At 47.3% G+C, this 21,828-nt stretch overlaps 1 protein-coding gene across 1 annotated transcript; it reads right to left on the minus strand.

Annotated features, from left to right (window-relative positions):
* Positions 1-4,178: 4,178 nt before the first annotated feature.
* Positions 4,179-21,121, minus strand: casp8ap2 (caspase 8 associated protein 2). Its single transcript, XM_080514445.1, has 13 exons — positions 21,015-21,121; positions 20,213-20,264; positions 19,204-19,278; positions 19,022-19,119; positions 17,531-17,605; positions 17,328-17,443; positions 13,487-14,517; positions 13,188-13,330; positions 12,380-13,024; positions 11,981-12,179; positions 8,296-11,014; positions 6,388-6,487; positions 4,179-5,166 (listed from the first exon to the last, which is right to left on the minus strand). Exons 2-13 carry the CDS (start codon positions 20,229-20,231, stop codon positions 5,113-5,115), a joined length of 5,274 nt encoding a protein of 1,757 aa, XP_080370571.1. The 5' UTR covers positions 20,232-20,264; positions 21,015-21,121; the 3' UTR covers positions 4,179-5,112.
* Between the last annotated feature and the right edge of the window lie 707 nt (positions 21,122-21,828).

Below are 21,828 nucleotides of genomic sequence, written 5' to 3' on the forward strand. Positions count from 1 at the left end.
TGTGACTGGTGTCATGTCACTGATGTCATGTGACTGGCGTCATGTCACTGATGTCATGTGACTGGTGTCATGTGACTGATGTCATGTGACTGATGTCATGTGACTGGTGTCATGTCACTGATGTCATGTGACTGGCGTCATGTGACTGATGTCATGTGACTGGTGTCATGTGACTGACGTCATGTGACTGGCGTCATGTGACTGATGTCATGTGACTGGCGTCATGTGACTGGCGTCATGTGACTGGTGTCATGTGACTGATGTCATGTGACTGATGTCATGTGACTGGTGTCATGTCACTGATGTCATGTGACTGATGTCATGTCACTGATGTCATGTCACTGATGTCATGTCACTGATGTCATGTGACTGGTGTCATGTGACTGATGTCATGTCACTGATGTCATGTGACTGGTGTCATGTCACTGATGTCATGTGACTGATGTCATGTCACTGATGTCATGTGACTGGTGTCATGTGACTGATGTCATGTCACTGATGTCATGTGACTGATGTCATGTCACTGATGTCATGTGACTGGTGTCATGTGACTGATGTCATGTCACTGATGTCATGTGACTGATGTCATGTCACTGATGTCATGTGACTGGTGTCATGTGACTGATGTCATGTCACTGATGTCATGTGACTGATGTCATGTGACTGATGTCATGTGACTGGTGTCATGTGACTGGCGTCATGTGACTGGTGTCATGTGACTGATGTCATGTGACTGGTGTCATGTGACTGGCGTCATGTGACTGATGTCATGTGACTGGTGTCATGTCACTGATGTCATGTGACTGGCGTCATGTCACTGATGTCATGTGACTGGTGTCATGTGACTGATGTCATGTGACTGATGTCATGTGACTGGTGTCATGTCACTGATGTCATGTGACTGGCGTCATGTGACTGATGTCATGTGACTGGTGTCATGTGACTGACGTCATGTGACTGGCGTCATGTGACTGATGTCATGTGACTGGCGTCATGTGACTGGCGTCATGTGACTGATGTCATGTGACTGATGTCATGTGACTGGTGTCATGTCACTGATGTCATGTGACTGATGTCATGTCACTGATGTCATGTCACTGATGTCATGTCACTGATGTCATGTGACTGGTGTCATGTGACTGATGTCATGTCACTGATGTCATGTGACTGGTGTCATGTCACTGATGTCATGTGACTGATGTCATGTCACTGATGTCATGTGACTGGTGTCATGTGACTGATGTCATGTCACTGATGTCATGTGACTGATGTCATGTCACTGATGTCATGTGACTGGTGTCATGTGACTGATGTCATGTCACTGATGTCATGTGACTGATGTCATGTCACTGATGTCATGTGACTGGTGTCATGTGACTGATGTCATGTCACTGATGTCATGTGACTGATGTCATGTGACTGATGTCATGTGACTGGTGTCATGTCACTGATGTCATGTCACTGATGTCATGTGACTGGTGTCATGTGACTGATGTCATATCACTGATGTCATGTGACTGGTGTCATGTCACTGATGTCATGTGACTGGTGTCATGTGACTGATGTCATGTCACTGATGTCATGTGACTGATGTCATGTGACTGATGTCATATCACTGATGTCATGTGACTGGTGTCATGTCACTGATGTCATGTCACTGATGTCATGTGACTGGTGTCATGTGACTGATGTCATATCACTGATGTCATGTGACTGGTGTCATGTCACTGATGTCATGTGACTGGTGTCATGTGACTGATGTCATGTCACTGATGTCATGTGACTGATGTCATGTGACTGATGTCATATCACTGATGTCATGTGACTGATGTCATGTCACTGATGTCATGTGACTGGTGTCATGTGACTGATGTCATGTCACTGATGTCATGTGACTGATGTCATGTGACTGATGTCATGTGACTGATGTCATGTCACTGATGTCATGTGACTGGTGTCATGTGACTGATGTCATATCACTGATGTCATGTGACTGGTGTCATGTCACTGATGTCATGTGACTGGTGTCATGTGACTGATGTCATGTGACTGATGTCATGTCACTGATGTCATGTGACTGGTGTCATGTCACTGATGTCATGTGACTGATGTCATGTGACTGGTGTCATATCACTGATGTCATGTGACTGGTGTCATGTGACTGATGTCATGTGACTGATGTCATGTGACTGGTGTCATGTCACTGATGTCATGTGACCGGCGTCATGTGACTGGCGTGTGTCCGCCACACTGATACACATGTTCTGGACGTGTCCAGAGTTGAACAGCTTCTGGGAATTAATCTTTAACAGCTTGTCAAAAACATGTCATGTAAAGTAAACCCTGTCCATTTATTGCCATATTTGGATTGAGTGCAAGGACTGTAGTTTAGAGATGCAGCAGACTAACTGATATCTTTCTGTCCCTCCTGGCCAGAAGAAGGTCCTACAGAACATGTCAGCTCCATGGCTCCCATGTCTGGAGGCTGGCTCAGGACAACGCTTCTCCATCCAGCTGGAGAAGGTTCACCACTCCACAAGATTACATTCTATGACGCCTGCCTACCTTTCTTGACCGATTAGAAAGTGTGAACGCAGATCTCTAATGTAGTTTAATTACATCTTTTTTATTTAAATTGTATTTATTCAATTTGTATGTATTTTTTATCTTGTTTATCCCATGTGTATTTATGTATACATATATATATATATGTAGGTATGTGTGTACAGATATCTGTATATTTTGTTTATCTGTCTGTGTTTTTATCTGTCTTGTTTATTTCTGGCTTGTTTGTGTTGCTGTGACGGCTGGGACGGGGAAGAAAAATAAAATTATGGAAAATCTGTCCAAATGCTATTTTTGTGTCACTATATATAAAATTATATATAATGTTATTATCCAAAATAAAAAAAGACCTTGAACAACAACATAAAATACAAACTGGAAGTCTACGAGCATATTTGGAAACCATCTGACTTCATAAGGATCAATGACATGAAAGAGCTTCATAAGGATCAATGACATGAAAGAGCTTCTCCGAGAGGAAAACCCAGGAAAAGGCACTTAAAGTCCTAAATACTCAAATGACGCTGAAGGCATATTTACTATTAATATTGTTTGTCTATTGTTAAACTTCTTTGTTGTTATTGTAATTCTGTAAATGTATTTTTCTCATCACTTTCTTTATTTGGTATTTTTACACCATACTCAAGACAATGACATACACGACGTGTATTATGTTCTATCAGAAGACAGACTAAGAGAGAAGTTGGTTTGATGTGTGGAAGAGGGGTGGGATGAGGTGGGTAGTTTATTTGTAAAAGGAAAAATAAGAAATGTACAACAAATGATTTTATCTATATGAATGCCAAAAACGATCTAAAAAAATTGGGTTTTCCCAGAAATGTGCTCCATTTCCTCCTGAACCTCTTCAGCTGCCTCAGCACAACAGTTCCAGCCCGATTCACGCAGATCTAAGATGTGCTGAAGTTCAGGCTGAGGGGAAAGTTACCAAACATGTTGTAGCTTTACAGCAAATGAATGTGTCTGAGCTGTGAGGAAACCTTGAAGAGCAGAAGACTTCCAGCAGCGATCATGAGAAATAAGAAGCTGAAGAAATGTCACCACAACAGCAGCATCTTTGAAAAACACTTCTTTAAACCAGTCTTCAGCCTGCCGGGATCGAAATGTTGCCTGACAAAACTCCATAATCCAGAAGGAAACCGTGTTGCAGCGTGTTTGTAGGAAGTTTACTGTGAAGAACACGATGAGCAGGAGGGCTGCTGTGTTTCCTTCTGCCCCCCTTTACAACATTAAACATGTGAAACAATCGCAGGATTCTCTCACATCTCCTGAGCTGCTTCAGGACAAATCAGGTTTGTGTATCTTGAAATGAGAAAGTCTTTCTGGGACTCCACAAACATTCTCATTTCAAGCTTTGCCATCATTTGCAAAATATGTGGGATTTCTCAGTGATGCATCTTCAGCCAGATTCACTGTTTGCTGATGACTGCTGTTAAAAGATGAGTGAATTGAAAAAGTGCTCATTATGCTTCCATACAAAATGTTTTTTCTCGCCTCGATCCTTTCAGAGCAACGACTTTCACAAATGTGAGCAGCAAAAAGTGACGGCATCAAAAATAAATAGAACTTTATTTTTAGTAAGGCTCTATGTACAATATTCACAACTTCAAAATGATCCAGAGGCCAAATGTTGATTAAAAAAAAATGTATTAAAAAGAGAAATGTCACTTCTAAACCTTTTCACAACCTTCACATGGATCCAAAACTCACAGGAGCAGCCGCTATCAAACATATGAAGTCACACAGGATGAACCAGCTGACAGTCTTCCAGGAATAATGAGGGAGGTCAAACCTGAGCAGTCTGTAGTGACGCCTCGTGGAAAACATCCAGCAGAGTTGAGGAACAGAAATCACATCTGATCCTGTGAGGTTCGTTTCTACAGTGAGAGCAGACCGACTCTCCTCAACACTCTGAAACTGGAGTCACACCGCTTCTGCAGGCTTCACTACCAAACACCTTCTATCACCCTAATGAGTGAACCAGGTCTGGATCAGGTGTGGACAACAATCAGGTCTGGATCAGGTCTGGATCAGGTGTGGACAACAATCAGGTCTGGATCAGGTCTGGATCAGGTGTGGACAACAATCAGGTCTGGATCAGGTGTGGACAACAATCAGGTCTGGATCAGGTCTGGAGTGACTGGTTCTGGCGTCCAGAACAGATTTTCATGTTCAACAGTGGGAGGAAGAGGAAACGGACTCTTCCTTTTAACCAGTGTGTGTTTCTGCAGACAGTGTTTTCATGGCTCCTCAACTCAGTGTCTGGTTCCCGGACCCCCGCTGGGAGGGCCTGGACCCCTGCTGGGAGGGTTCCCGGACCCCTGCTGGGAGGGCCCCCGGACCCCTGCTGGGAGAGTTCCCGGACCCCTGCTGGGAGAGTTCCCGGACCCCTGCTGGGAGGGCCCCCGGACCCCCGCTGGGAGGGTTCCCGGACCCCTGCTGGGAGGGCCCCCGGACCCCTGCTGGGAGGGTTCCTGGACTCCTGCTGGGAGGGCCTGGACCCCTGCTGGGAGGGTTCCTGGACCCCAATCAAGAGTCCATCTTCTTAAAAAGCTTCATGAGTTGATGGAACCTGTGAGCAATCTGTGGAGAAAAGCAGTTGGATGTTTCACTGTCAGCCTGGTTTTCACTGCAGTATATGCTGGAATGTATTTTCATGTTTTCACGAACAACATTTGTGGATCAAAGCACCCTACACACCCGCTCCCTTGTTTGTAACCCCCCCATTGAGGTTCGTAGCACTACGGTCTGTCAGCTGTCTGCTGATTGGTCCGTCTGGACAACCAGCAACATTCAAAGACCATCAGCCATATACATTTCTTTTTATCATTTAACTTTACAGCACCAGACACCCAGAGCAGCAGTGGGGGAGAGCAGAGGGGGAGAGCAGTGGGTGTTGCTCAGGGGCACCAGGGTACGGTCTGGGGAGTGTGGGAGGAAGCCCTGAACACAGGGTGAACATGCAGGGTGAACATGCAGGGTGAACATGCAGGGTGAACGCAGGGTGAACGCAGGGTGAACGCAGGGTGAACGCAGGGTGAACGCAGGGTGAACGCAGGGTGAACGCGCAGGGTGAACGCGCAGGGTGAACGCGCAGGGTGAACGCGCAGGGTGAACGCGCAGGGTGAACGCGCAGGGTGAACATGCAGGGTGAACACAGGGTGAACATGCAGGGTGAACACAGGGTGAACACAGGGTGAACGCGCAGGGTGAACACAGGGTGAAGTGGTCTTGCGACGAGGTGCAGGACAGGAGAGCCGGTGAGCTGCTCCTCAGGACTTTCCAAGCTGCCTCAGAGAATGGAGGCTCCCAGCTTAGAGAATGGAGGCTCCCAGCTTAGAGAATGGAGGCTCCCAGCTTAGAGAATGGAGGCTCCCAGCTTAGAGAATGGAGGCTCCCAGCTTAGAGAATGGAGGCTCCCAGCTTAGAGAATGGAGGCCCCCAGCTTAGAGAATGGAGGCTCCCAGCTTAGACAATGGAGGCTCCCAGCTTAGAGAATGGAGGCTCCCAGCTTAGAGAATGGAGACTCCCAGCTTAGAGAATGGAGGCTCCCAGCTTAGAGAATGGAGGCTCCCAGCTTAGAGCAGTGAGCAACTGAGGAACGACGGGAACTGAAGAGTTCCGGACCAGAACAGCTGCTATGATGACGTCACAGATCTGCGCCGTAAACCATGCCACTTTAAGCGTCCTCTCTGCGGTGGAAACACGCAGCAATGTAGGGTCTGGCTGCGCGTTGCTATAATGTACTGCACCACAGTGGAGAGGAGGACTAGAACTGGAACCAAGAGAAGAGGTTTCGTTCACCTGCTCGGAGGGCTTGTTGAGTTTCTCTGCCAGAGCGAAGAAAGTGTCCCGTGAAGCTCCTTCTGTCTTCAAGGCCATCAGGATAGCTCGATCTTCATCTCTGGAACAAAGCAACAAGCAGGACACAGTGAGACTCACATAAAGCAGGTCAGTGGAGCAGCGCTATGCTAATCCAACACAGCAGACCAGACCTGTCGAGGGCTAGGCCGTCGTTTCACCATGTGTTGGTATCGAGGGTCACCACAAATAACAACAAACTTCCATGCAAAGTGTCTGTTTGTGTTGAGAATCACACAACCGGAGGGACGAAAGGTTAAACATCCACCTCTTCAGATATATTGGTCATTAAGTGTTCCATTCATTTTATTTTAAAGTAATTATAAATGGACAATAACAATAACAATGTGGCCTGTGTAGGATTTTAACAGTTCATTTTGCCTTTTTACTTAAAGCATCTTAAAATATTGTACAAATGTGATACCATCTAAGAAGAAAATCCAGTAATATAGCTCCTTGTTTGCAAATAAAAGCAGAAATGGCTGGTCTTTTATCGTTCACATATCCCTTTCACTAGAACATTTTGTCAATATTACACTTTTATTATAAATCACTGGTCCAAAAACTCAAACTTTAAAAAGTTATAACATGAAAGAGCTATTTGTTCTTCCACTGAAGATTAAACTCTGAAGTGTTTCAATATAACTGGTCAAAGACTCTAAACTGATCTTACTCATAGTAGACATCATGTAATCAACGTAACACCAGCAGGTCAGAGGTCAAAGGTCAGAAAACAAAAGCCCCATTTCCACCTCACAACAAGTGCAGCAATGGAGGTTTGGTCGTTGTGGTTCGGGTTTCCACAGCAACAATTTGCGTCGGCACTTCTGCTCAGGTGCAGAACTTTAGGAGGCTCCGGGGGTCCGCAGAGGACGCTGGGCAGGGACGAGCAGGGACGAGCGGGGACGGACTGGGGACGACCGGGGACGGAGCGGAAACTGACTGGGGACGGAGCGGAAACTGACTGGGGACAGAGCGGGGACGAAGCGGGGACGACCGGGGACGGAGCGGAAACTGACTGGGGACGGAGCGGAAACTGACTGGGGACAGAGCGGGGACGAAGCGGGGACGACCGGGGACGGAGCGGAAACTGACTGGGGACGGAGCGGAAACTGACTGGGGACAGAGCGGGGACGAAGCGGGGACGACCGGGGACGGAGCGGAAACTGACTGGGGACGGAGCGGAAACTGACTGGGGACAGAGCGGGGACGACCGGGGACGAAGCGGGGACGACCGGGGACGGACTGGGGACGAGCGGGGATGGACTGGGGACGAGCGGGGATGGACTGGGGACGAGCGGGGACGGACTGGGGACGACCGGGGACGGAGTGGGGACGACCGGGGACGGAGTGGGGACGACCGGGGACGGAGCGGGGATGGACTGGGGACGAGCGGGGATGGAGTGGGGACGACCGGGGACGGAGCGGACTGGGGACGAGTGGGGACGTGATGCAAAGACAGACACTCGGAGCATCGGGGGCAAGTCTCTCTCTGGACCAACATGAAGTTACACCTGCAGCTCTGTGGCTGCAAACAATTAACATGAACAAAACAACTAGTGCAAAGCAGAGGATGTAAACAACAACAACAACAACAACAGAGGATTCATAAGGTCCAGATCTTCCTCCAGGCTGAGACGACTGTTGTAACGTCACATATCTGCAGAGCTCTAAGCCCCGCCTACTTTGTAACCTACTTCCTGCAGTGGAAACGGGCACCGGGTTTGGCTCCAGTTACTCTTTGCCGTACCTCCGTAAGGCTCCGTTCCGTCCCTGCACTTGTTGTACGGTGGAAAGCCGCCCTAAATGCTCCCCCTCCCTGCAGTAGGGTCTAGAGCTACAGGTACTGACCTGGTCCATGCGATCACGACCTCGCCCTTCTTCCGAACCACGTTCTTGGCAGAGAGGCTGTTGGGGGACAGAGAGGCCAGCGAGGTCTGGGACTCCTCCTCCTCTTTCTTCGCACTTGAACTCTTCCTGCTCTCCTCCTCTTTGGATCTCTTCGCTTTGGATTTCTTCTGGTGTTTTTTGCGTTTCCTGCTCTTGTTGTGGTCCGTCTGCAGTTCCTGTGGTGAGCTGCTCGTGTCCTCTGCAGTGGCGCGACGCCTCTCTGGCTCCACTGCCTCCGTCTCGTCTCTCTTGGAGTCTAAACCAGTCGAAGCTGCTGCTCCACTCTGCTGAGCTTCGTCACAGCGTTGGAAATAATGCTGCAAACCAACACCTGATCCTTTAGATGGACTGGTGGTTTTCTGGGGCTCCACTGAGAGAACTTCTGAAGGACACTCCTCTTTGCCAAGACCAGTTTGACTCTCTTCAGCAATGATGGTGCAGTCATTAGAGTTTTGACAGGCCGTGTCCAAACTATCCTCTAGAGCTGCTTCAGGTACACTTGTCTCAGACTTTTTGAGAGGACAGTTCTTTGAGGGACTCCGAGACGATGCATCTTTTTTGTGGAAGGAGTTTTTCAAGAGTTTCCTTTTTTCCTTGCGTGAGAGAGAGGAACTTGATTTAGTTGTAGCCTGACTGACTGTAGAGTGTTGGGGAAGGTTGGAAGGATTCAGTTCTGATGGCACTGTGCGGCTGGAACAGCAAGGTTCATGCGATCTTTCAACAAAAACAGTGTTTATTTGACTTTCCGGAGCCGATGCATCATGTTTTTTGTGTTGCGGCTCTTCTGTTATGGTTCGATCCAGGCTGTCATCGGCCAGCTTGATACTTCCACCGGCCTGCCTAATCTTCACAATGAAGTGGTCGTTGGATTTCTCCATCACCATCGCCTGCATGGGAACGTCGGGCTTGAAGACAAACGGCGTGGCGAGCGGAGAAGAGGCTCCACTGGTGCCGCTGGAGTCACGACTGGAGTTATCGGTGTCGAGCGCGAGGTGAATGTCCTGCTCTGTAGCGTCCTCTCCATCCATCAGGGCATCCTCGCCGATGTGTGCGCTGATGACGCTGTCTGGAGTGGACAGGAGGTGCATGCTGGTGCTGGACGGCTGCAGAAAGCTGAGGTGACTGTCCGACTTGAGGGGCGACGGGATGGTGAGAGACACGGCCAGGTCTTCTGCCAGAATGGAAAATGACTTCTGTGTCTGGAGTCCAGTCTCTGATGGAACTTCCAGCATGCAGCTTTCATCAAATAAAGCTGGGTTTAAATGCATGGGCTCTTTCAAGCATGGTGAAGAGAGCTTGCGAGGCGAAATACTCGCCCATGCTGCCACCAGTTTGGTGGGAGTGTCCAACTTGGTTGAGGAAAGCAGCTTCGATGGAGAATCAAATTTCCTTGGTGTGGCGACGCCGATGAATCTTTCCCTGTCCTTTCTGGGAGAGGTGAGGGTCCAGGCACCGTTATCGCCATGGCTTTCCAACAGGTCAGACCCTTGCAGGAGACACTTGAAGATTTCTCCCATTTGAGAATCCCTCACCAGGTTAAAAGTTAAACTGGAGGCTTGTTGTTCTGTAAGGAGCTGAAAGTCTGTCTTGTCCACCAAAGGCCCATTATGAGAGAACAATAAAGGTCTATTCTTTTCAGGCGTTAATGAGTGATTCTTAGGAGGAAAACACTCCACTGCAGCTTGGCCATGTGGGCCCTTCAGTGGACTCAAATCAGTCTTCCCCTCTTCATCTGCATGTGTGATCCTGATATCTTTCCCTCTACTGCCAAGACCTGTTTTGTACGTTCCTGGTCTGGTGGGGTTCAGGCTGATGGGAGGAGACTGTGCTTCCGTTGGCTGACAGTGAGCCTTTCTGGTTGGAGACTGTCTGGAAGCCTGCTCCCTCCTGCGGGGCTTCTTGTCTTTGGTCTGACTTGGTCTGCAGACGCCCTGAAGTGTCGTGTCCATCTCCCTGAACAAGTAGTTGACTTGAGCGTCTACAAAGTCCCACAACTTCTGCTTCATGTCTCCTGCTTGCTGTTCAAAGATGCGTTTAACAATGCCATTGTTTGACACTTTGCCAAACACAGAGGTGATCAGTTTCTTCAGCTTTGACTTCAGCTCTGCCTGATGACTGCAGAGTTTTCCAAAATGAGCACCGTCCACAAACTCCAGGAAAGATTCCTGGAAATTCTCCATCACACCATAGAAACTTTTCTTCGGAAAGGTTTTATGGAGTTTCATGTACTTTTTACGGATCTCAGTACGAACCAGCTTGAACGTTTCCATGATGTCGTCTATGGTGGAAAAGGAAGCTTTGGTTGCTGCCGGGCAAACCGTTTTAAAACGGCTCCTTGGACTTCGTGTCGAGGCAGCTGCCGTTTCATGGGTCTCCACAGAAGCACCACACTTTTCTTCATGTTTCCTCTTCAAAACAGACTTAGGACTGCTTCTATTTTTAACGGGAGCTGCTAACTTCGCTTTCTTGGTTGCAGGAGCTGGAGAACTGGCTGTCGCGTCGTCAGTTTCACTTTGAATTTCTCCTTCCTCGAGATCTGTGTCAGAGAGGCCTGAAGACACGTCCGACACCTTGTCGGCAAGGTTTGGCGTGTCACGGTTAGCAGGAGAGCCGGGATGTTTGTTCTCTTTGTTTACATCCAACTTCTTTGGGCTGGCATCAGCAGGCGCACTGGAGAAATCTGCACCAGAAACACAAAATACTTGCTTTGAGAAAACAACCTCCCAGGTCCTGTGAAACAACTGAGAACTCAAAGAAGAAATGAGGGATGCACCGATCCATGATTTTCACTTTTGACCCGATCCCTGAATTTAGATATCTGCCCATGCCGATATTATTTCCATACAAGGGCTGTTTGCTTCAATATTATTTTCGTGCCTTTTTAAGAGGCTTGGCGCAAAGATTACTCTTCCTAGGATGTTTCAAAAATCTTCTTCTGGCTCTGTTTTTTTTTTGGCACATAAGTCCCGCACAGTTAGGAGCACGTTTCAACAAAGCACATCAAAATGGGCCGAAAATTCAGGAATACTGTTTAATAAGCGGCATGGCTAACGGTTTTAAAAAATGGTGGAAAAGTGCATCTAATTTCCCATTTGAAGGGCGAACAGAGTGAAAAACAAAAACAAAACCTCACTTTTCAAGGCCAGGTGACGTCACCATACTTTCAGCAAGAGACTCCATTTAAAGTTTAAACGTTGTCGCTTTTGTCCACTTATCAGATATGAAAACATGTTTTTGATATCTCGGCCCAATTTCAATCTGAGTCTTTAAATTTGATCGTTTTCAGTTTAACATGGGTGTGCATCTCGACTTTAAAAAAACCAACTTCTTTTTCTTGTCACCATGGCCACATTTCTTTCTCTTTCATCACATTGTACATGAAAACGTCGCTACAGGCCTTATGCTTTAACGAGGGGCCACTTTTGTTGGGGAAATAAACCCTTCTCTCTTAAATAATCCTTAATTAGTTCTTCCCACTGACTCAACTGTATTTTGGGGAGACATTTTCTCGCTCAATCCCAAAAGTTGAGGCATTTGTCTCAACACCGTCACTTTGGGTTCCGTTTCCTAAGCAGGTGAAAACATGAAGTCCCTCTGGCACAGAGCTGTATTGTTAAGTGTTGTGACATGACGAGGCGAGACGTACCTTTCTGAAGGCTCTTGACGTGGCCAGGCTTGCCATGCAGGTGGGAGAGGTTCCTCTTGCTGGTCTGCACTGGGCTCCTGAGCGGGCTGATGGCGTCCGGGATCCTCTTCAGACTGCTGAGCGTGCGCATCATGGAGTCTTCGTCATGGATGAAGGGCACAGAGCCGGAGGGCTCCTGTCTCTTTGCTAGACTGAAGTTCTTGTGGGGGGTGACGGGGGGGTGGTCCAGCCTCTCTGGAACCTTCTCTTCAGTCGTCCTGCCAGCAGGGAACACTGCAGTGCTTCCAGTGGAGGAGCCGGGCTCCACTGGAGCGTCACTAGCGTCTTCATCAGCTAACGCTAACATGGCCTGCATTAAACTAAAGCCTTCCTGTGGAAGGGACTCCAGGCTGATCATACTGGGAACTGCAGCTGGATCCCTGGAGGAGGCCTGTCTCCCACTGCCTTGGTTCTCTGGAGCAGGAGAGCCGGGGTCCCGTGGAGGGACAGCAGGAGAGCCGGGGTCCCGTGGAGGGACAGCAGGATCCTGTGAAGGGACATCAGGAGGACCAGGTTCCCGTGGAGGAACAGCAGGAGGACCAGGATCCTGTGGAGGAACATCAGGATCCTGTGGAGGAACAGCCGGAGGATCAGGATCCCGTGGAGGAGTAGCAGGAGGACCAGGTTCATGTGGAGGAACAGCAGGATCCTGTGGAGGGACATCAGGAGGACCAGGATCCTGTGAAGGGACATCAGGAGGACCAGGATCCTGTGAAGGGACATCAGGAGGACCAGGATCCTGTGGAGGAACAGCAGGAGGACCAGGATCCTGTGGAGGAACAGCAGGATCCTGTGGAGGGACATCAGGAGGACCAGGATCCCGTGGAGGAACAGCAGGATCCTGTGGAGGGACATCAGGAGGACCAGGATCCCGTGGAGGAACAGCAGGATCCTGTGGAGGGACATCAGGAGGAGCAGGATCCCGTGGAGGAACAGCAGCAGGAGTGTTTGGACTGGTTGTGTCTTCAGTAAGGTCTGGGTCTGGTGGGGGGGCGCTCTGAGCCACTGCAGGTTTCGGGGGCGCTGGTTCTTCTGTGTCCTTTCCAGAGTCCATTGTTTTGAGGAGACCGTTGGTCTGCTGGTCAGAGAGGCTTCCAGATGTTTCACTGGGGTGTGTGACCTCTGCTCCTTCAGGCTCTGCTCCCTGGCTTTCACAACCCATTCCTACTTTGTCCGGACACTCTGCTAGATCCTCCCTGGCCTGGCAGGAGATGCTCTCTGGGAGCCTGGTCACTTCATTTGTTGCCGTCTGGTTCTGCTGGCTATGACTGATGTCTGTTTCCTGAACATCCTTTACACAATCCAACGGCTCTGGTGAAGTTAAAGCATTGAGGTTATTCAGAAGTGGACTGGTAGCCTCACTGAAGCCCGCCTCAGAATCACTGACATCAATTTCATCAATAACACACATGTCATCAAGATTAGGGAGTGAGTGATCTCCATCAGGCGTCGTTTTGACTTCCTGACCTGGAAGCTTTTCCTGGCAGCTGCTTCCAGACAACCTTGGCTTCTTGATGGGAGAGAGGGTTAAATTCAACGTCTCCATGAAACACAGCTTCCTGCTGGGACTGTTTTCCTCAACACTGCTTTTCTTTCCCTGAGCTGATTTTTCTTGTTTTTCCTCTCTGCTTCTTTGTTTCTTTCGTTCTTTGCTGATCTCTGATTGGCTGTCCCGCTTGTCTTCACGCCGTCTGTCTTCCTTGCTTTGGTGTTTTTTATCTCGCGCTTCTTTCCATTCCTTAGAGGAATCTTTGTAGCGCTCGGCAGGATGATTCCCTTTCTTCTGCTCCTTGGAACCTCTCCATTTATCACTCATCCTGTTTTTTCTCTCTCCTCTCTCTCGGTTGTGGATTTCTTTTGAACTTCGAAGTGCATTGCAGTCCGAGTCTGTTGTGGCCATCTCGGGTTTGTCAGGCTTTCGCTCTCCGCTGCTGCTCTTCTTATCAGAGTAATATCCGTGTGAAACCTCGAGAGAACAAGTCTTGGCTCCCTCTGACCTGATGTGATCTTCTATAGTCCAGACTTTGCTTTTTCTGAACTTTGGGTCGTGTCTTCGTCCTTCAACTCGATGGGATCTGCTTTGCTCAAAGGCAGGAAACTGTTTGCTGGGGTCTGAAGCTGAAGCACTTCGATGTCTCCTGTCACTTGTTTCAGGAAGTTTCTCACTCTGATGCTTCTCCTCTCTGCACTTGGACTTGTGCTTGTCAGCTGCTTCACAGTCTCTTCTGGACTGACCATGACAAGACGGCATGGGCGCTCTGCTCATCGCCGCACATTCCTTCTTACAGGCCAGAGCTGGAGCTCTGGCAGGGGGCTCCTGCTGACGTGAACATGTTGGCGGGGGAGGAGGAGGAGGAGGAGGAGGAGGAGGCGGAGGACGAGGAGGAGGCGGCGGCGGCTGTGATTTACTGGAGGAAGTGGCTATCGGGGTGCGCTCGGAGCGATTTGGATCCTGCACATTGATGCGAGGCTGTGGGTGGTAGGAGGGTTTCTCTGACCTGGGAAACAAAGTTTGAACAACAGCTTCAGTACGAACAAACACTCAGAACAAAGAAAGGCAAGTTAAGTGACGAACTGAGGGCTTCCTAGTTTTCAGGCTTACCAAACCACAAAATTCAAGAATACCTGAAAAGGGAACATTTTACGTTTTATGTGGCAGAGGAGTTTGGAGCCAAGCCGGCATTTCTTCAGCCAGAAGATGAGCGGAGCAAAAAAGCTGCAAACACAAAACAAGCTCGGGGCTCCACTGACTGCACTGAAACATGATAGCATAATAACCCAGATTAATGTCGCATGTTAAAAATATGAGATATGCGGAGCTGAAGTAAAGCCATAAGTAGTTTTGTAAGGCCTAAGTAAGGGGGAAATCCTTATTTTACAATACTGCACTTGGAAATAATGCTCTCTAACTCTGCAGTTGAATTAGTCCATCTGATTCAGTTCAATACAAGACGCCATGTGGCAGTTCGAAAATAAAACAAGTTGGTTTCCATATTTAAGTTGAATAAGCATGTTGCTGTCTCTCGTTTGTTGAATTGAACATTACAAGAACCTGCATCATCGAGCCTATGCTCCACGTCAACTCGTGACCTTGGTATAACCTTGATATGACCTCAGTATGACTGGACCACATTGGGGAGATCTGGACCCCACAGAGCGCAAATCTCCAAAAAGAGCTGAAGGTGTGGAGATGGTCTGTCTAACCATAACAATCTGCTGCAAAAAACCTGAACAAACCGCAACGGAAGTACATTTCCATGGATTCAAAACAACAGGATTTTCACAGAGAAAGAAAAACCCAGCCAATGGTGAATTACTGTGGTTAGCTACCATCTTTATAAACCGTAAGTCACGCTAGCTTTAGTCATTTGGCTGCTCATGTCTCTAAAGAAGGGGTAGGGAACCCTGGTCCTGGAGGGCCGCAGTCCTGCAGGTTATAGATGCTTCCCTGCTCAAACACACTGAGTTCTGATGACGAGGCTCTGCAGGAAGCTGGACAAGGAGCCACTGATTGGTGTCAGCTGGGTTGATGTGAGGACACATTGAAGACGTGCAGGGCTGCGGCTCTCGAGGACGAGGATTGCCTACCCTTGATCTAGACCGGGGGTGGGCAATCCTGGTCCTGGAGGGCTGCAGCCCTGCATGTTTTAGACGTCTCCTCACATCAATACAGCAATGAGTGGCTGTCCAGCTTCCTGCAGAGCCTCGTCATGATAACAGGTGTGTTTGAGCAGGAAACATCTATAACCTGCAGGACTGCGGCCCTCCAGGACTAAAGGCTTCCCCACACCATGAGATCTTAATCTTTAGTAGCTACAGCCTCTCAAACTGCACGAGATGAAATAATCATAATAATAATCATGTCTGCAGACTGTAGGAAGGCACAGCGGGGGAGGGGTTGTCGCACGGCGTGTTGGGATAGAAATACCCCCAAAGAAGAGTCGGAGGGTACGGACACATTCAACTCAAAGAGAGAGGACGTCCTGGAAGCTGATGTTGCAACAGGAGCTTGAAGTAAGCGTGTTAGCATCGACTAGCATTTTCAGTTGGCATCGACTGTTGTGGTCTTTCAATTTCCAACAAAAGTCACTCAATGTAAACGAACCTGCAGGCTGCAGTTGCAGCTGAACGTGATCGCAGCTGCATTTATGACTGCCCAAATATAGCCCGCTAGTGGTTGCAGGCTTCTGACCGACATCTCAGCCGTCAGCTAACGGCGTGCAATTTTACTGATGATTCTCCCACGATTCCATCTTTTGTCTATGACAGCCCAAAACTGCACTGCTTGCGGGAGGCTTAATATGGTACATGTAAATGAAGCAGTGCATGTAACGTGAGGCCGCTAGACGTCACTGTGTGACAGAACGCTGCTGCACCACCAATGAAAACCTCCATTAATCACTCTGACAGAGCACGAGGTTTCAAAAAGGACTAAAAATGCTCAAATGTGCATTACAGAACCGAAAAAGGAAAGAGATATATATATTTTAGGGTCCGTGAGAAAAGCAGACAAACTGTAAACTGAAGGAAACGAATGCCACGTTCACAGAGCAGGAAATGTGACACAATTCCGAATTTGCTCTCACAAGTGACTTCGATCATCCGGCCTGATTTGTGACCGTGTGAATGTTGCGATTCAGATTTTTGCTGACTCGACCCAGGCCTCCATCACGTGGGACACCAAATCATGCGTCTCTGACGTCTTCTCATGCAGCGACTGTCTGAGTCCCAGCCTGAGCTCTGCCAGAACTTCTCATCCTCCTTCTTTCCCTCATCCTTTGGTCCACATTCTGTCGGCACCTATTGCACAAGCACTTGAAAAAGGATCTCTACGCTGACCAGTGTCACCAGCTTGGTTAGGTCCCCCCATTTGAGGAGCCAAAATCTTTGACCTTTTTTTTTGTTGGGGAATGTAGTGCAGCTGAGTGCTTAGGACATGTTCTTTGTTACACAGACGTTTTATGGCTTTAACAGGATTTCTACAGAAGACAGATAATGTTGACACTGCAGGCTGATAGATGTCACCTTTAAAATGTCGTGTGAACGTGATCTGACCTCTGCAAGAAATCAGACTCGAGCATCAAGACTTAGAAGGCTAATTTTGGTGTGACTTACAAACCGAATAATACGTTATTTTAAATACTTAATGGATTGATGGCACCAGAATGACTTCATACCCTGGTAGCTGGTAGAATCAGTGACAAAGCAGAAATGAAACCGGAACATGAACAAAGGGGTAAAGTTACAGTGGATGTAAAGGAGAGGCAAGCGAAAGAGCAATGTGATGGAATAAATAACCTGGTCGTACCGTTGAGTCAGCCTCATGATCTCTGCATCTTTCCTCTTCACCTCCTGTCGGGCCGTTTGCAGAAGAGCTGAGATGTTCTTTTTCAGACAGCAGTTCTCATTCGTCAAACCCGAGTTCTGTCGGGAAGAGAAATGCAACGGTAAAATAACCATGTCAGGGTTTAAGCCCCAGACACTCAGTGGCGTGTTTGGACGCCCACTAACCTTCATCTCCATCTGCTCCAATCTGTGATGCAGCTCCTGGATTTGGTCCTGAGCTGCTTGAAATCTGGATTTTAACTGCAGACATAAAAAAAGGATGAAGACTGTAAGAGCTGCAGGGGTCAAATGTCCGTTTCTTCGGGTGTCAATGGACACATTTTTGTGATGCAAACCAAATAAACCTTTTTAACACCAAATTCCCACCAGGAACATAAATCTCGCCCTTTAAAAACTGTCAACACACAAGTGTTGCTTCATGTGGCTGTTGTAGACTATAAGAGCTTTTACTGACGGCCAACATGCTGCTGCTTCCAGAAGAGACGAGCAAATTCAGAAAACAGAAGTGAGCTTGAGAAGTTGTACAACCTTCACGAAAAGAGCGATGAAATTCATCGAGCCAGTTCACTGAAAGCTTTCCAAGAGAACTGAATTCTGAACACTTCCTTTCATTTAGCAAGCAGGGCTTTTGGCTTTGTCACAACTAAAATGGACGTGTTCACTTTGACTTGGCAGCCCTGGAGCGGTTCTTCACTGTGACTGCTGAGCTGCTGTTCCTCTGCTGGTTGGCTGGGCAGTGGAACAGTCCTGGAACTGGAACCACTACATCTTCTACTGCTCTAATTCAGGCTGCGTACCTTCCACAATGTTGTGCAATAGTCCTCCATTTACACTGCGATGGCAGACGTGCTGAAAACGATGGAAATAGAATGCCAGGCCACGCGCTGGCGCTGTTGCTTGTTGTTGTAATTAGAACCACTGGGTGGAATGTGACATTCAGTCCATTTTCATTTCATTTATTAATTTATTCAACCATGTTCACATTTTGCTTACCAGGGTGATACATTCATGTGAACAGTGCCTGGTGGAAAGGAGCACGATGAAGACATCGTCTTATTGTTCACGCCCCTTTGAATATGTACAGAGAAATCCATGACCATAAACGACGGTGATCCATTCAACAAAATCGTAACACACTTTACTGTGTTTCAAAATCAATCATTTGAACCATTTAGAAAACAAAACAAATTTCCCCATCGCAACATGCAAGTTACATTTTTTTATATTCCTCCACAGCAACAAGAAGCTCTGTCTTCTGGAGGTTCTGGAGAAAGGGACACAAAAATGTCCTTTTCGTCTTGTGTCGTCTGTGATCAAGATCAATTTCATGCAAATATGTTCCGGGACCAACTTGTGCTTCATTTTTCACATGGTCGGTAAAATTTTTAAATGAACAAGGTCTTTAAATTTTCACAGTTTCAGCTTCACAACAAGGTGGTTTGTATGTTCTCTGGAGCCTTTGGGACTTATAATCCTTACCGCCTTGTTTTGAAGCACATTATGAAACGAGAAAGAAAAGTTCCACGTTGTGAGTGACGCAGAGCACCGCTCTTGTAAAACCGACCCCCAAAATGTGACCATCTTAAATGTTTCAGTTTTTGCTGCTTTGCTTCTGAACGTGAAACGGATGTAAGAGTGACCAGAACGGCGGCTGACCTCTGCGTAGGACGCCTCTTTGTTCTGCTCCTCCTCGGTCACCAGCTCCTCATACAGATCCAGGGACTCCCTGAGCCCAGAGCCGGCTCCAGGCGACTCTGCGGCGACACAGGAAGTACACACTCACACGACAGCTCTCCAAGGAAACCCAACAAAAGCATGTGAGGAGGAGGAGGCGTCACCTGCAGAGCTGCCGATGCACACATCCAGCCCGTCGTAGATGTCCACAGAGCCCTCAGCGCTCTCAGGGACCAGGACTGTGAACACAGCACAAATGTCTTTCATTCGTATTACATTCGCTTCTCAACATTCCAATAAAGAGCTGAAACACTAAAGAGTCAAACAATACAGAGTCCACGATAAGTCAGCTTCACCCAATCCAACCTGATTCAGCTTCTGCCATTTGGCTTTAAAGGGCAAGGCTATGTTTATTAGGCAATTTGGTTACTTTACAAAGACATAAGAAATACATTAAAGCAAGAAATTAAAAATCTTACACTAAATTGAATAAGAGTATGAAATACTTTAAATCCTCTCACACTCTCATCCTTTTTATTGGACCAGCAGATTTGCGCGTTTCCCATCTTGGTGTTTGGCGTCACAAATCACCCACAGAGATCAGAGAACCACACACATCACGCTGTTCCATGCACCTTCACAATCAACGGACTTGCTCCACACATGCAGCATAAAATGAAGAATGTCTACCTGAGAGGAGAAAGAGCTTCACTGCAGAATCTTTGAAAATTAATCAGCGATTATTTTCAAGGAGTAACTTTAAACTAAATCACTGTTCCAAGTGCGAGTTAAAGAGATTAAAAACAGCATAAGAAGGAGAATAAATAAGATAAGCGCTTTATCAAAATAATATAATATACAAAGGAAAATCTATTGTTTATTCAAAATCCGATCCAAATAAAAAGAATGAAGTCCTGATTTAAGAGAAGAGGGTGTCAGCAGTCATCATGTGTTCAGGAGGTTTGTTCCACAGATGAAGAACTAAAAGCTGCTTCACCTTCTTTGCTTCCAACTGTGGAATCACTGAATAAACTTCTTCCTGAGGACCTTCATATTCTCCTGGTAAATCTGAGATGTAATAAGGCCACAGACCATTCAAAGCTTCACAGAACAGCTATCTGACAAGGTGTGACAACAAATCTCCCTCTGTGTGTAATGTTAAAGTCCACTCACGAGCAGAAGTGTGTTCCATGTTCCAGACGTCACTGTGGCTCCTCTACAGAACCTGAGGATGGAGAAAAGGACCTGTCACACTCATGTTCAATGATTCCTGTTGAAGTACTAACAGCAAAGAAATGACAGAGACAAATAAGCAGAAATGGGGCAGATGGAGCTCAATCATGGTTACATGTCTTGTAACCGAGTAGCCACAGAACTTTGAATCGTCATCGGTGGGGGTTGAAGACAATTTACATTCAGTGTTACTGTTGAAGCTTTTGGCTCCTAAAGTCCAAAGAAAATCCTCCAACGAAATACAAGTGGGTCACAACACTCCGTCCTCCTTGGTTCTGCTTTCTCTGCAGGTCCGCACACGAACACACTGAATATTATTCAGAAATAAAACACAAAGGGCTTTAACTCGGACTGATATTCAGGTTTGAGTTCAGTGTTTCCTGTCAGTCCTGCAGAATGTGGGCGAACTGACTCTTGCTAACAGAGCTCGCTTTGCTGCACGTTCTGTGTTCCTGCTTACTAGTTCACTAGTAAATTCCTTCTATTTTCACAGATGTGTACTCTAAGTAGTTGTTTTGACAATTTCCTCCAGAAACTGAGCGTTTCTTATTTGATCAATCCACTGTTAGCTTCGTGTTTCCGACCACCGCCTGAAGTGAGGCTCCAAAGTGCTCAGAAACACACTTTAAAGACGTTATTAGAGACAGACATTCACTTCCGGAGGCGAACAGAAGGCACAGGTTTCAGTTACACGTTGCTAAATGTGTTATTGGAGAAAGGTGTCTTGAAAAAGCGGGCTTACGTCCTTCCCGGAATCCTCCTGTTGTTTACCAGTGCCGCGCCAACGCTTCATCGCGCCGGAAGTGACGACTTTTCCCGCGGTCTGCAGCAGCTGGGGCGGGCGCGTGAATTCCAGCAGAACGTTTCACGAAAGGCTAAAAGAGTAGCTGAACACAGCTCACTGGAGTCTCCTCTGCCTCTCACGGAGACGTTCGACGCTCCGTGTGAGACACGAAATGACCTCCGTCCCGCAGACGAAGTGGTTTTATCTGATGTTCTCTGCTGAGAGGAGCAAACTTCTCCAGAGGCAGAAGGCACAGACCGGAGAGAGCAGGGCGCGGACTGACTGCGTCACCAACACGCGACACGTGAAGGCGTGTGTGTGTGTGTGTGTGTGTCAATAAATAAATATTAATATTTCACTCATATCTATCAAACAGGTTCCACTTCGTTCATGTTCATGACTTTTCAGCTCAGACTAAAGTTGAACATTGAGTTCAAACCAACCAACGAGGAAACGGGATGAGAGAGAGAGAGAGAGAGATTAGGAAAAGATGGGTAAGTTTTCGTGAATAGAAATTGAAAGCTTTATTTGTATTGTAGTTTTGATTCTTTAAAAAATAAATCAGTGTCAGACACCTGATTGGTTATTGAGTTTTGATTGTTCAAAACTTGTTAAGTGATGACACATTCTATTCTTTCTTGTCTTTACTATGTTTGCTGGTGAAGTAATCCAAAAGTAACTAAAATTACTCTGGTACATTACTTTTTATTTTAGTACTTAGAGTAAGATACTGATTAAATTTTTTGACAAGTAACTTGTCAAAATTGTAACA

The sequence above is a fragment of the Blennius ocellaris genome (assembly GCF_963422515.1).
Source record: "Blennius ocellaris genome assembly, chromosome: 18".
Lineage (NCBI taxonomy): Eukaryota > Metazoa > Chordata > Actinopteri > Blenniiformes > Blenniidae > Blennius > Blennius ocellaris.

Coding starts and splice junctions, on each gene's coding strand:
- casp8ap2 (XM_080514445.1), bottom strand. Junction 19,120..19,203: donor GTGCATCGGCAGCTCTGCAG/GTGACGCCTCCT, acceptor GTGTCGCCGCAG/AGTCGCCTGGAGCCGGCTCT. Junction 17,444..17,530: donor TGGAGCAGATGGAGATGAAG/GTTAGTGGGCGT, acceptor TCTTCCCGACAG/AACTCGGGTTTGACGAATGA.